Source organism: Mus pahari, chromosome 1 (genome assembly GCF_900095145.1).
Source record: "Mus pahari chromosome 1, PAHARI_EIJ_v1.1, whole genome shotgun sequence".
NCBI lineage: Eukaryota > Metazoa > Chordata > Mammalia > Rodentia > Muridae > Mus > Mus pahari.
In genome coordinates this window covers 128,437,729-128,451,774 of record NC_034590.1, presented here as the reverse complement: position 1 = coordinate 128,451,774, position 14,046 = coordinate 128,437,729, and the positions used below count along the sequence as shown (strand labels likewise).

The 14,046-nt window shown below is 47.4% G+C and overlaps 1 protein-coding gene across 1 annotated transcript in view; it reads right to left on the bottom strand.

Moving 5' to 3' along the window:
* Window positions 1–6,017, bottom strand: part of LOC110320782 (guanine nucleotide-binding protein subunit alpha-14) — a 166,007-nt gene extending 159,990 nt beyond the window's left edge. The window contains exon 1 of the mRNA XM_021196920.1: window positions 4,868–6,017. Coding sequence (XP_021052579.1) covers window positions 4,868–4,991 — 124 coding nt within the window. The 5' untranslated portion in view covers window positions 4,992–6,017. The remainder of the gene's footprint in view (window positions 1–4,867) is intronic.
* Between the last annotated feature and the right edge of the window lie 8,029 nt (window positions 6,018–14,046).

Below are 14,046 nucleotides of genomic sequence, written 5' to 3'. Positions count from 1 at the left end.
AAAAAAAAAAAAAAAAAAAAAAAAAAAAAAAAAAAGGTCCTCAGAGAAGCTTAACTTTGTCTTTTCTTTCTTTTTGTAAAGTTTGCTTTCCCTAACTCTTTAGGTTTCTTTTCTCAAAATGTCTCCCATCCCAAATGGCTGCTTGTCAGCCGGTGTGTCTGACCTCCACACCAGCTCAAACAAAATTGTCAGTTTCCCCTTCTTTCCTCCTTCTTCTTCCCAGGCAGCTGCTGAGGTTTTATAGTTTATCTGCTTGGGTTTTCCTTCCCTCCCTCCCCCTCCCTCCCCATTCCCTCCTCCTCTTCCCTGCTCACTCCCTCCTCCTCACCTCTTTTAAACAAATAAAATTGTCCTCGAGCTTCTGTTTGAGCCCGATGTCCTGTGCATCGGTGTTGTCCAATGAGATGCTCAGCCTATACCCAGTTATGGGCTCTCTGTGACCCAAGCCCAAAGGCAGTAGCCAGCTGCTGGGTGCAGCTCTCCCCAGCCTCTTTCTTGCCGGGATTCCTAGGCAGCCCCAGTAAGGCCCACTCATTCTGCCTAAGTGTCCCCCGCAGGCCCCCAGATGCTGTAACCGCCTTGTGGCCCTAGGCTCTCAGCAAACTCCAGGCTGGCCTGTGGGCTGTTCCCCAAAGTAGGAGCCTGAAGGAAGGCCCTAGACTCCTCAGGAGAAGCCTCGTGAGAAAGTAGCCACAGACCATGCCAACCATTATCAGACTGTAGTCCTCTGAAGATAAATCAGAGAAACTTCGGCATGCTGAAGATCATGCCAATGGGAAGGCCTGACAGCAACCCCAGGCTGGACTAGAGCAAGACTGTGCGGACATGCTTTTTGCACCACTCCTTGCCACACAGAAAACCGCATCTCTAGATGAGAACCTTGTCTCCTCAGTCAGTTAGCACTGGTGTCTCAGTCAACAACCAAGATGGCCTCTGATAAAGTGGATTTGGGACCTGTGTCTAGGCCTCTCTATGCAGAATTACCCACTTCTGTTCACCAAGTACCCTAAGATTACACTGTGTCTATAAACCTCATCTTCTCGGCCCAGGCAAAGGGCCATGGATCCACTGCCAGCAGCACCCACTCCAGGAGTGACCTATGAGGATGGGGCCTGAACATGTGGCTTATCCTGTAGGAGGCTGGGGACCACCCTGGTTACTGAATAGTCACATCAGCACCTCCCGGATACAGGGTGGAACATGGGTCAGGGTGACTTGTGGGATCTGGGACTGCTGACTTCACATTTCACATCCTGAGAACAAGCTAATATTTAACATGGGTCTCTATTTCCATTCCGCCAGGAAGCTACTGTTCTGTAGCTGCTGTCTCCAGAAAGGACCATGTCACAGGATCACAGGGGCTGGTGTGTGTGTGTGTGTGTGTGTGTGTGTGTGTGTGTGTAAGGCAGCGACCAACCGAAGCTGAGAGAAAGCCAAAGCCACAAGACTGTGCACCCTAGCTGAAGGCAGATGGTGTGAGAATCAAGGAGGTGAGGAAAAGGGGGCGGGGCTCTCAAGCTCCTTGTACCAAGGGCAGCAGAGTGGACTCCCAGCTGGGGACAATCCTCACAGGGCTGCTGAAGCAACAGTGATGGTGATGGTCTGTGACAGAGCTTGACCAGTCAGTCCTGGGTGTCCTGTTCTGACCAGGATCCCAAACAGAGCTAGGAAGGGGGTCTATAAGTAGCTACAGTCTCAAGGATAGAGCCCTTGACAAGTCTCAAATGTCATTCTGCAGATCCCTACATCAGCAACCACCCTAACTCGCCCAAGCTCAGGGTCCAAGCTGAGGGGCCCTGACTGCTCTTGCAGGGAACTAAGAAAGCCAGTAGTGATTGGGAAGTGAAGTCACAGAGGGTCAAGCTGCAGGGCTCTCGGGCCATAAGTTACTTTGTTCCCACCAGTCTGACACTTCTCTTCCCCTAGGCTTAAGGCCTCAACACTACAAAGGTGCCACCCAGGCTCAGGACAGGACTCAAGGCTGCTGGCACCTCTATCTACAAGGGCATCCCCTGGAATTCACAGCACAGAGCTGGCTGGCTGGCTGCTTTCTAGCAGCTGCTGCTGGGCCAGCAGGGAGCCAGCTTTGTGGGGGGTCCTTTCAGTCCCCAAGGAGTTCCTGCTGCTCTCTCTGGCCTGGGTTCATCCTTTAGAGCTCACTGACCTGGGCTCACACTGGTCACCCTGTCTGCAGCCGTGGCTCACATGGAAGTTTCAGTTTCTCCTTGTACCAAATGGCCTTTGGCTCTGCATCTGTCCTTAGGAACACTACACCCCTTTGGTCCAGCTCCAGCCTCTGCATCAAGGCCCTGGGATTTTTTTCTGTGGTCTGGCAAAGATGTCAGTGTGAGGACTGTCCATTCCTTTCCCACTCCGGATGCAGAGGCCTGTGGAATGGTGAACTCCCACGTACAAGTCTCAGGGTTGAAAATCCAACCTCTGCCTCTCCAATGGTGTGCAAGACAGGTATCACGGCTTTCCCACCAGTGTTGGCTTTGTCCAATCAGAATGAATTTCGACTAAATTCGACTGCATCCTTTATGGTCTTTATCTCCTCCTGTCAAGAAAGCACCCTACCAATCTCTTACAACTACTGGCTGTAGCCAGACAATAGCGTGTATCCCTCCGTACTGGACACTGACCTACACTTTTATAAAGCTCAGATCAGACTCTGTGGCTCTACGGTACACTTTAGAAGCACCCTTACCCCCAGCTGCAGACACATACGTCATTGTGAGAGCTTCTGGGGACAGTAGTCCACATGGGATCCCAAAGTCCCATTTGTGAACTGGGACTTTAATATCGGAGACACTGGACCATCAAATGATCTAACCCAGACACTCCAGAAACTGGTGAAGTTCCATCGCATGTGACTTCAGACACAATAGTACATATCCTCCCCTGGTTCCTGAATCTTGTGAGTCACAGCCTCTTCCTTTAGCTTGATAACTGGACTACACCATAATTCTCTAAAGATGGAAAGAACCTGGGATTTTAAGCCCATACTCAAAGCTCCAGTAGCTCCGTAGGATTTGGAAATCTACTTTGAAGGAAAATTGTCTCCTCCGTAGTGATGGATAGTCTCAGCTGGGAGACAAGAACAGGAAGTACTTTAGGGAGTCAGAAGTGGAACAAGAGCTAGGAAGGCCTGAGGGTCCAGTTGCCGAAACTAAATGTGACTTTTAACAAACGACGTGCCTTTAAGCATTCCTCCCCTCCTTTGTACATCCAGGTCTGTCAAAGAGGCCTGTTAGTAATACACTATGGCTCAGCTTGCTACATAATTTGCCTTACAAGGGGCCAGCCTCGGTATAGTCCTAATCTTGGGATAGTCCAAACAGTACTTCACACGAATCTAAATATTTCAGAGTGGACTAAAGTTTAGTCTGCCCTTGACAAGAGACGGTATCCATCTGAACTCAAATGAAGGCATAGTTAATCACCTTAGTGTTCATACGATACTCCACACTTGACAAACTGAACTTGATGACAGACTGCGGGGGTTCAGCTAGAGTTCCCAGGCCTATTCCAAGTCTGGAGGAGCGGCTCTGACCCCAGGGGTGGAAAGCGGCCCTTCCTTCCCATCCACATCCCACATTCCACCTACTTTAGGGAGCTCTTAGGACCCCAAGATACTGTCCCAAACTTCTTTACAGCTTCAGCCAACAGCTTTCCTTTGGGCTTACTTCCCTAACTAGGTCTCTACGCACCGGCTAAGACCCTTATGGGAGCTAGGAGTCCTTTTGACAGGGACTTTCCTCTGGCCTTAGAGGAGAATCAGGAGTGTGGAATCTGGGTGATCAGCCCTTTGAACTTGCAGGTCTGAGGAAAACCAAAGGAGGCCCTTTAAACTCAGCAGTAACCAGTTACATAGTGGAGGGCTCACTTGCCTAGGTGTGAAGGCAGAGCCCTCTCCAGATCAATCAGTGTCTCCTTCAGTCTGTCTTCAAAAGTGACTGCTTAATTAAATAATTAAACAAACGATGAAAGAGAGGACTCCAGCCTGAAAGGACAGAGGAAATACAATATTTGGGGGTGGGGACGGGGTGAAAGAAAAGGGCCAGTGTACAACAATGGATGGAGCGGAATGACATTCTACAGACATCTAAGAGATCCTGGTCTTGGGGGATTTAATCAGGCTTTAAACTCTTCTCTCTTTGTTTTCAGGACACTTCTGCAAAGATCTTTTAAAAGCCTAAGGAGGTACTGGTAGAGGTAGCTGGGGACATTGAAGTCAAACTAAGGTAGGCCAAGGAAGGCTTAAGCTGCCCTCTTGATGCAGGCTCCGGGTGTCACCCTCAGAAGGTCCTGGTGTCAGAAAAGAGAATAGCAGTAGGGGCGTCACTTCCGAGGCGCACTTGCTATCATTTTCCCCCTTTCTCCAGTTTGTCAGTTTCTAGAGTTTCCTCTACAGCGAGGACAGAGCCTTCCCACACAACCTTACCTGGCAGGTAAAAACTGTGCTGCACGCTGCACGTGGCCCCTGCAGTCAGACCCTCAACAAAAGCCGAACCTAAACTGTGAGCCAGGCTGTTCCCCACCACCCACCAACAACCAAGTTTGGGGGTTCCGCAGCAGCCGCCTGCTGGGAGCCAAAGGGCAAAAGCGGGCAGGCCCTGGGTGGGAGTGGGGGTGCGGTGGGGGGAGGGAGAGAGAAACTGACAAGAGCCCAAGAGCTGAGCCCTGGCCTGCTCTGAGATATCGGGGATTCTGCAATCGAAGGTTGCCCAGCTCCCCAGGTGCAAAAAGACCGGTGCCCTGAAGGGACCTAGAGAAACTCAGCACGCCACCCTGCAGGCTTGTTGGGGCGGGAAAGAGCCAGGACACGAACACCAGAGCTGCGCGCTGGATAAAGGTGGCCACTCACCCAGCAAGAGCAGCTTGAGCTCGCGGCGCGCGTCCTTCTTGTCGCGACGAAGCTGCCGCTCGATCTCCGCGCTGATGCGCTGAGACTCTTTTTCCTCCGCAGACAAACAGCAGCAGCCGGCCATGGCTTGCCACCTCGACGGAGCGACAGGGACCTGGAGCTTAACGCCCGGCCGCGCGGATTATCCGCGCCAGACGCAAGGTTTGAAGAGGAAACCACCTGAACCAACTGTGGTATGGAGTAAGAGGCTCGGATCTCCTGCTTTCTTGAAGGCAGTTCCGAGGTCCGGCGAGTCCTGAGTGCTTGTGTGGTCCGGTATCAGGCACCCAACCCCGCTCTTGGGAGGGAGAGAAGAGCGAGCTGGGCGGTGTGATTGGCGCTGTCTCCAGAAGATGTGCGTCCCCGGACACTGTAGCTGGGTACCCAGGTAGGCAACGCACACCGCGAATCAAAAGTTGGGGCGTCGGTGCTGCTGCTAGAATGGTCTCTCCAGGACTGTAGGGTGTCGCAGGCAGGCTAACAGCAGGTGTGGCGTGGCTTGCAGATAAAGGGCTAGCTAGTCCCTGTTTGCAAAGTTCCGAAAACCTCAACCCTTAGACTTTTGCGGAATGGAAGGTTCCTCCAGCACTGACGGCTCTGTGTGACAGGAGGAGGCGGGGCGTCTCGAACCTGCAGCCTTGGCGTCTTCAGGAGTTGCCTGAAGACCTACCCCAAGCCGACCGTGCTTGGGGACAAAGGAGAGCAACAAGAGGTTGGGTCGCAGAGCAGTCTCACACCTGCCTCCTTGGCGGTGGCGCCCTAGTGCAGGCAGGGCCACTTGCCAAGCTTGCTGTAACCAGCAGGCACTGGCTGCCAGACCCTTTCCCGCTGCCAGATCCGGGTTCCGACAGGTGAGGGAGTTTCGTCAACTCCCAACCTCAGTGCCAGGGGTGGAGGCAGCACACTAGCAGACCCGAGCCAGACGTCTGCAGCCCGGTCACACACCGCATGCCAGCAGCTAGGCTCAGGCCTCTTTTCCCACCTGAGGCTGAGCTTTGCCCACCAGCTTCTCCACTACTCACACTTGGGGTTTCTAGACTGGCTCCCTCCGTTTCCCGGATGCCACTACTCGATTTGGGCTTAGCGCAAGCCTTGGGTCAGCTTGTAGCTTGCCTGCCTAGTGCAGATGGGCCTGCTGGCTGGCGTAGGAACTGCAGCTGCCTTCCGGGGTCTGGCAAAAGAGCAGAGGGCTAGTTAACTCCTCCCAGCCTGTCCTACCTCCTGGCACCGGATGAGGGGGCCGGGGACTGGAGGGGTGAGGGAAAACGGCTGGCTGCTTTGCATTTGATGGTGGAAAAGACTTCTGCTTTGTAGAAAGAGTTGGCACCTTCCCGGCACACCTGGCCAGTTCCCTGCCCAGCCCTGCAGCCACACTACCGCCTCGGAACAGCTCCTGGAACTCTGCGTGTGCATGTAGGAAATCTGAAAGAACCCTTGACAACTCAAATTGCAAGGCACAAAGCAAACTACCCTGATTTTGTCTGTGCAGATTTTAAGGTGCGGATAAGGGAACCTCGGGACCACAGCAAAGAATCTTCTTTTCCTTCTATTCAAGTTGGCATATGACATGTGCACAGCTACGAAATCAGACGCCAATTCTTCCTCTGTGAAGAGCAATTGAAGCAGGAGTGGGGCTCTGTGGTCATTATATAAGAACTTGGCAGCTAATGCTATCTGGCTCCTAAGTCTTGTTTACTTTACAGTTTAAGAAGTGCGGACCAATCAGGCTTTAAAATGCCCTGTATTTTAGTATCCTTCCAAGCATAATTGACGACAACAGTGTCCCCTACTGGAAAGTTTCTGGATATTTTTTTTTTCTCTGTAATCTGTCGCCCACTTTTTCCTTTAGCTCCTACAGGTGTTGAGAACACCACCACTTGGGTCCTCAAACTAACATCTCAGTCACGGTGTTTAGTCTTCCATAGATATTAAAACCAGAGCAAGCCTGAATTCCAAGTAAACTGGAATAACTGACCTGTTCAGTCTCCATTACTAGCCTTCCAAAACAGATCGTGACAGATCATCCCTGGTGAACTTGGCAGTACCTCCCGGAATCCCTCAGTGTTCCTATTCACTTTGATTAAACCTGTACTCCTTTTATAGGACATGGTACTGAAGAAGTCCCACAGGTTTATAGGCAAAGATTTCTATCTTCAGCTAACAATAAAAACTCAATGAGTAAAATGTCAACAGCAGGAAATAAGCCAAATTAACTATGTTTTGTCCACATAGGACAATATTATGTATCCATTAAGATGATCTATGAGTAACAACATTATGTCTCAATGAATAACACCTTATGATGTTTTGGTGAATGACAGCCTGCATACATCATGGTGGTGCCACCATCTACCTCAAGGCTGGGGATGTAGCTCAGTGGTAAAGCACTTGCCCTCTGTACATTTAACATCCAGCACTGGAAAAAAAAAATCACACCATCCGATGACAGCATAACCATCCTAGCTTGTATAAGAACACTCGGAAGCATCCATGAACCATGGTAGCTGAGTAGCCATGAACTCCTTACACTGTATTCCCACCATTCACTCATGATGACAGAAGAACAACAAACTGGGGAGAATCTTCAAAACACAACAAAGACAAGGCACAAACATATAAGCAGTACAACGGAAATGGTATGGGGAGAATACACACCTGCATTTTTAAGAGCATAGAGTACACATATCAGGAAGGTTAGCTGCTCTGAGTCAAAACTGGCCGGCTGGTTTTAAATTATCTGATAGAGTTACCGCAGCCCCTCCCACCATATCTAGATTGCACTTTCCTTAATTGTGAGCAGAGCGATGGACTCGAATCCATTCAAGGGACTAGCCCAACTCTAACATTCAACCGCTTCTTCAATGATTTTTTCACACTTAGAAGAAGGGGCTGGAGAGCTGGCTCAGCAGTTAAGAGTCCTGGCTACTCTTCTAGAGGACCCAGGTTCCATTCCCAGCACCCACCCCGTGGCTCACAACTATAAACTCCAGTTCCAGGGAATTCAACATGTGGTGTGCAGACATAAACATAGGAAAAATACTCATACAGGTAAAACACATTTTTAAAGATATTAAAATAAATGTGAACGTTATTTTGAGGGCATCAAAAGCTCCCGAGAACCATACAAGGGACGACACAAGGCAGTTAGCTTCCTACTTCTGTATTTATTTGTTTCTCTTTCACATCATCTCTCGGACCTAGGGTATGAGATCAGGATAATTTCATGGCATGATATTTGAAGCATCATTCCAGGAAAGGCTAGCTTTGAAGGAAGTGCTTTCTAATGGACAACACTTCTCCTCATCAATCCCATCTATTTTAGTTGCACCTCATTCCTCACAGAGTCCATCTGGGCTGCCAAGTGCTGGGCTCCACAGCCAGATAACTGTACTGGTCCTCAGGATGCTCACTGAGCCCCTGACAGCCTAATACTGGGGGTTCTGGTAACAAGATGTACTGAGCTGTGGCCCACCAGAAAGAATTAACGTTGAGACCTTGCTATCCTATTTTCCTTCAGAAGCATCACTCCATGACAGTGGCTTTCAGAAGCCAATGATAGTGTATCTTCTAGAGCTTAGCTTCCTTGCCTGCCCTGCTAATGAATCTTAGACAAATGTACTGTTGTGTCCTCTGAAGGCTTTGGTGCACCCTGTCCCCCTTTCCAGGAATGCCACCTCTTACCTCAAGCAAAGTTAGATCATTTCTTTTCCAAACGCATCTCTTCTGAGAAGACACCTCTACTCCTTCACTAGAAGCCTGTGTCCATCCTATCCCACCCTAGCACACCTGTCTCTATCTGCTAATTCATGTTACTCACAGGTAGTTTTTCTTGTTTAACCTGCTAGTCTTATACTAGCAAGTCTTAGCCAGGATGCATAAAACTGGAACCGAGTGTGGGAAAATCATCTAAGATGATTCTGCTTGTAGTATAAGGTGGTGGTGGTGGTGGTGGTGGTGGTGGTGGTGGTGGTGGTGGTGGCATCTAGGCAGGCATGATGCAGGCAGAGCTGAGAGGTCTACATCTTCATCTGAAGGCTGCTAGTGGAAATCTGACTTCTGGGCAGCTAGGGTGAGGGTCTTAAGCCCACACCCACAATGACACACCTACTCCAACAAGGCCATACCTTCTAATAGTGCCACTCCCTGGCCAAAACATATACAAACCATCACAATTATGATGATAATGTGAAGATGGAGAAGGTGAAAGTCAGAAAATGAGCACTTGCTTTAGAAAGAGCCTGCACGTGTATGCTGCCCACTCTCCCCTTAGAGAAAGTGACTTACCCGGTTGTAATACAGAGCTCTAAGGGAAGGTACATCAGAGAGCTGGAAAGATGCTGTTCTCTTGGGGAAATATATTACCTGCGAATTTAAGAAGTACTATGCGATCCAGGTATGTTGTTTCTAGGGATATACCTAGAGCACTCTAAGTCACTGTCTCACAGGGACTGCACATTCATGTTTACTGCTGCATAGTCACAACAGCCAGGGCATGTAATCAATTTAGGAGTCTACCAACAGATAAATATGTACTGTTGTTTACTAGAAAGATGGATGTAACTGGAGATGACCATATTGAGCAAAATAAGCCAAACACTGACATAGAAATAGAACATTTTCTCATATTTGTGAGTCTTAGAACATGCACACCTAAATATCTACATGCACATGCACACAAACACATATATACATGCATACACACATGTCATGAATAGAGAGTAAGAATGTGTGTGTGTGAGAGAGAGAGAGAAGAAGAAGGAGGAGGAGGAGGAGGGGAGGAGGAGAAGGAGGAAGAGGAGACAAAAACATACCAAGTCAACTGCTTGTGACGTTGTACATCGTGGTGCGGAGCCTAGTGCGCACCACGATGTACAACGTCCANNNNCNNTCAGCAAAATCTTGCTGGCGTATGCAATAGTGTCTGCGTTTGGTGGCTGATTATGGGATGGACCCCTGGGTGGGGCAGTTTTTGGATGGTCCATCCTTTCGTCTCAGCTCCAAACATTGTCTCTGTAACCCCTTCCATGGGAGTTTTGTTCCCAATTCTAAGAAGGGACGAAGTGTCCACATTTTGGTCTTCATTCTTCTTGAGTTTCATGTGTTTTACAAATTGTATCTTGGGTATTCTAGGTTTCTGGGCTAATATCCACTTATCAGCGAGTGCACATTATGTGAGTTCTTTTGTGATTGGGTTACCTCACTCAGAATGATACCCTCCAGATCCATCCATTTACCGAGGAATTTCATAAATTCATTGTTTTTAATAGCTGAATAGTATTCCATTGTGTAAATGTACCACATTTTCTGTATCCATTCCTCTGTTGAGGGACATCGCAGTTCTTTCCAGCTTCTGGCTATTATAAGACTGCTATGAACATAGTGGAGCATGTGTTCTTATTACCAGTTGGAGCATCTTCTGGATATATGCCCAGGAGAGGTATTGCTGGATCCTCCGGTAGTACTATGTCCAATTTTCTGAGGAACTGCCAGACTGATTTCCAGAGTGGTTTTACAAGCTTGCAATCCCACCAATAATGGAGGAATGTTCCTCTTTCTCCGCATCCTCGGCAGCATCTGCTGTCATCTGAATTTTTGATCTTAGCCATTCTGACTGGTGTGAGGTGGAATCTCAGGGTTGTTTTGATTTGCATTTCCCAGCAAGATGTTTTGAATTGAAGAAAAAAAGAGAACTTAGAAGAAAGAGCATGAAAGAGCGACCCAGTGGATGTTTGCAAAGCTAATGGCACTGAAGTTTTATGTCAGTTTTCCAGCTGCAGCTGTGACTCATTCCTGGGAATGACCAGTATTTCTTTAAAGAAAAAAGAGTCAAGGTATAAAGAGATGACAGTGAAGCACCCACCATCTACTCCCTGCCCTGGTGCCCCAGATGAGCATGTCTGTGTGTGATGATCATAAAGATGACCTGAGTGCACATGTGGGCAGTAACCCTTAGAGTCAAGGTCAATGGGCGTGGTCCTCTACAGCTGGCACAGAACAGGAATGACTCCTGTTTTTCCAATTCATTTTATTGAATCTGATGTGTTTCCAGTTTTCCATTCAGTTTTCAAGTTCACTGTGTTCTCTGAGGTGGCTTGACTCTCTCCCCACTCAGTCTGGGGCCCACTCTTATCATCATCTGCAGCTCAGCAGGTGAAGACTGATGGAGTATTGCTGGCTGTGTAGATGAGGGGAATAATAACTGGTGTGCACAGCATCTATTTTTCTATGGCAATCGGCATGTCAATGAATTGCTCCACAATATTCTCTGTTGGAAACCCTCAGACTGTTTATTCAATCGTCCAATGGGGAGAGCAAGAACAATGGACACAGAAGGCTGTCATCTAGCACACATGGCTATGAGTAGCCAGGAATGGATATCCGTTGGTTTGGGGAATCTGACTTTTCATGAGAGTTGAGGATTTAAAGAACTTAAGAAATAGGAATCTTTAAGAAGACAATCTGGAGGTTTTTATCTTGCTGATTTTCTTTTCAATTTTGCTTGCTTCACACTCTTGACACTCTTCTCTTGACTAAACAAATACTGACAATCTAATACATTCACACACACCCTTCTGTACACTGCTGTGCTCCTAAAATCATAGATAAGCATGAATAAGAACATACACAGAGGAATAGATAAGCACGAATAAGAACATACACATAGGATCTCTGTCACATTGATGACAGTATGTTTTCTTTTTTCTTCTGCCTCATTCAGGAATAACATGTGTACCTCTGGCTCATTCTTGTTTGTAGTATCATACATACTGTTCCGTGTTGGGGAGAGAGTGTCTGTGATCCAGCTTGTCCTCCTTAAAACATCTTTAACTTTTGGTTAGTTTTGGCCAGTGAAGCAATATCTAGTCATGACTGTATAAGGATCTTTAAACACCACTGTCTTTATTTCTATGGGTAGAATCCCAGAAAATGTTGCTATATTGTGCATATATAACACATTACATAAATGTATATACATACATTTTTTTATTTTAATAGATGTGGCCAGATTCATTCCATAGCATCAGCTCCCATCTCCTACCTCCCCGCCAGCATTAATACTGCTGCTCATTAACTTTTGGCAGCTTGAAAGGAATAAAGTGATATTAAAAAGCTGTTTCCTTTGCTTCCTGTGCTTGCTAATGCTATGTGTCCTCCTTGTGACTTGCCCATTCGTGTCCTTTGCTCATTTTTGAAAATTGGGTTATTTGTCTCCTCCTTGACAACCTGAAAACTCTTCAATAATGTGTGTTGGCTCTTTGTCACAAACTGGCAAATACAGTGTTTGCCTCTTGTTTGCCTCCATCCCGTGCTATCTATCTATCCATCCATCTTATCTATCCATCTATCTATCTATGAGACAAGTTCTCACTGTATAACTCTGAATGGATAGCCTGGAGGTTGTTATGGAAACCAGGCTGACCATGAACTCACAGAGATTCACACCTGTCTCCTACATCCCTAACCAGCAATATACATTATCCACTATAAAGTATCTCATGTTTATTCTTGTGGAATGTAAGAGATTGAAGACCAGTTTTGTTACCAGGTTGCACTAACAGACTCTTCCACTAAGCTATTGTGTACTTCTCTGTCAATACTATCTTGATCCTACAGAAAGCTTTGGAATGTTCTGTCATCTGAAAGGCAAACCCTCTTAGTGACTCACACTCTTCTGGCTGTGTATAGACTTGTTTTCAGATGTAGACAGCCATGTATCAATGTCCCTCCCTCAGCTTCACCCTAACATTGACCCCAATTGTCTTGCCTTCTGGACACACCAATTTGCATATCTAAGAGATGCCTCAAATTAAGAAATCTGAGACAAAATTCTGAATTTATTAACCAACTCTTTTTCTGTCATCTTTCCCATCTCAGAACTACCAGACACATCTTGTATCCCACCTACTCCTTGTGGACCCTCTCTTTAGCTGTATTCAAATGTGTTGGAACCAGATTCAAGATGTTTTGCATATTGCGTGTGTGTGTGTGTGTGTGTGTGTGTGTGTGTGTGTGTGTGTGTGTAAAATATGCACTGGTGTTTGGCCTTCAAGTATGTTTTGTGAGAGTGTTGGAGCCCCTGGAACTGGCATTACAAACAGTTGTGAGCTGCCATGTGGGTACTGGGAATTGAACCTGGGTCCTCTGGAAGAGCAGCTAGAGTTTTTAACTACTGAGCCATCTCTCCAGCCCCTCGGACACTGCATTTTTATAAAAGGAGGTTTCTGAGTTGACCTTAGAACATCACATGTGGCTTCCCAGGAATATTCTTTCCTATTTTTGTTGCCACCAGGTCTGAACAAGCTACCACCATCTCTGACCTGGACTGAAACAACAGTTTTATGACTGGATTTCTGGCTCCACTCTTCACCCTCTAAAGCCCACCCATTGTGAGAGAGGGTTTTGATAATGCATACCGTTAATTCCTAGTTTCAAATTTTCCTATGAATTTCCTTCAGAAAATAAACTCCTCCTCTAGACCATGAAGCCGCACACAAGAGTCATTGCCTGGCTCTGCCATTGATGCTAACAGTCCCAGTGCTGACCCTGTTCTACCTTCACCATGCTTCCCTCTCTGGACAGCTGCTGGCCCCTGCAGCTGCTGCTCTGCTGACTTCACCATGCCTCCTCTAAACCATGAAATGCTCTGTCTGTGCTTGTCCCATGTGTTTCAACACCAAGGGGACTTGCTTCGTGTGGCATACCCTACAGTCCATGACCACTTGGTACTATTACCATAGTCCTGTACTAACACTGGGGTATTTATTACTACCTTTTTCTTGTTCTCTCTTCTTCCATCAGAAGAAAAAGATAATATCCACAGGAGGCAAGATGATGGCCAGCTTATTCTAGGTCAGGAAATCTGCATCATCTTAAAATTATATCTTCAAACACTCCGTACCTACTTCTCAGTGATAAGTTAAACTTGGAAAAAATCAGTATTATCAGTAGCATGGTGTTCTGGTTGGAATCTGTAAGTGTGCTTGCTCTCCATAGGCTCAGGTTTTAGCACTTGCCCTTCAGATAGTGGCAGTTTTCTGGGAGGCTTAGGGCCTGGATGGCAGAAGGTCAATGGGGTGGGCCATAAAGGAACAAGCTGGCCCCACTCCAACTACCATAAAACCTGTAACAGCTTCTCTGTG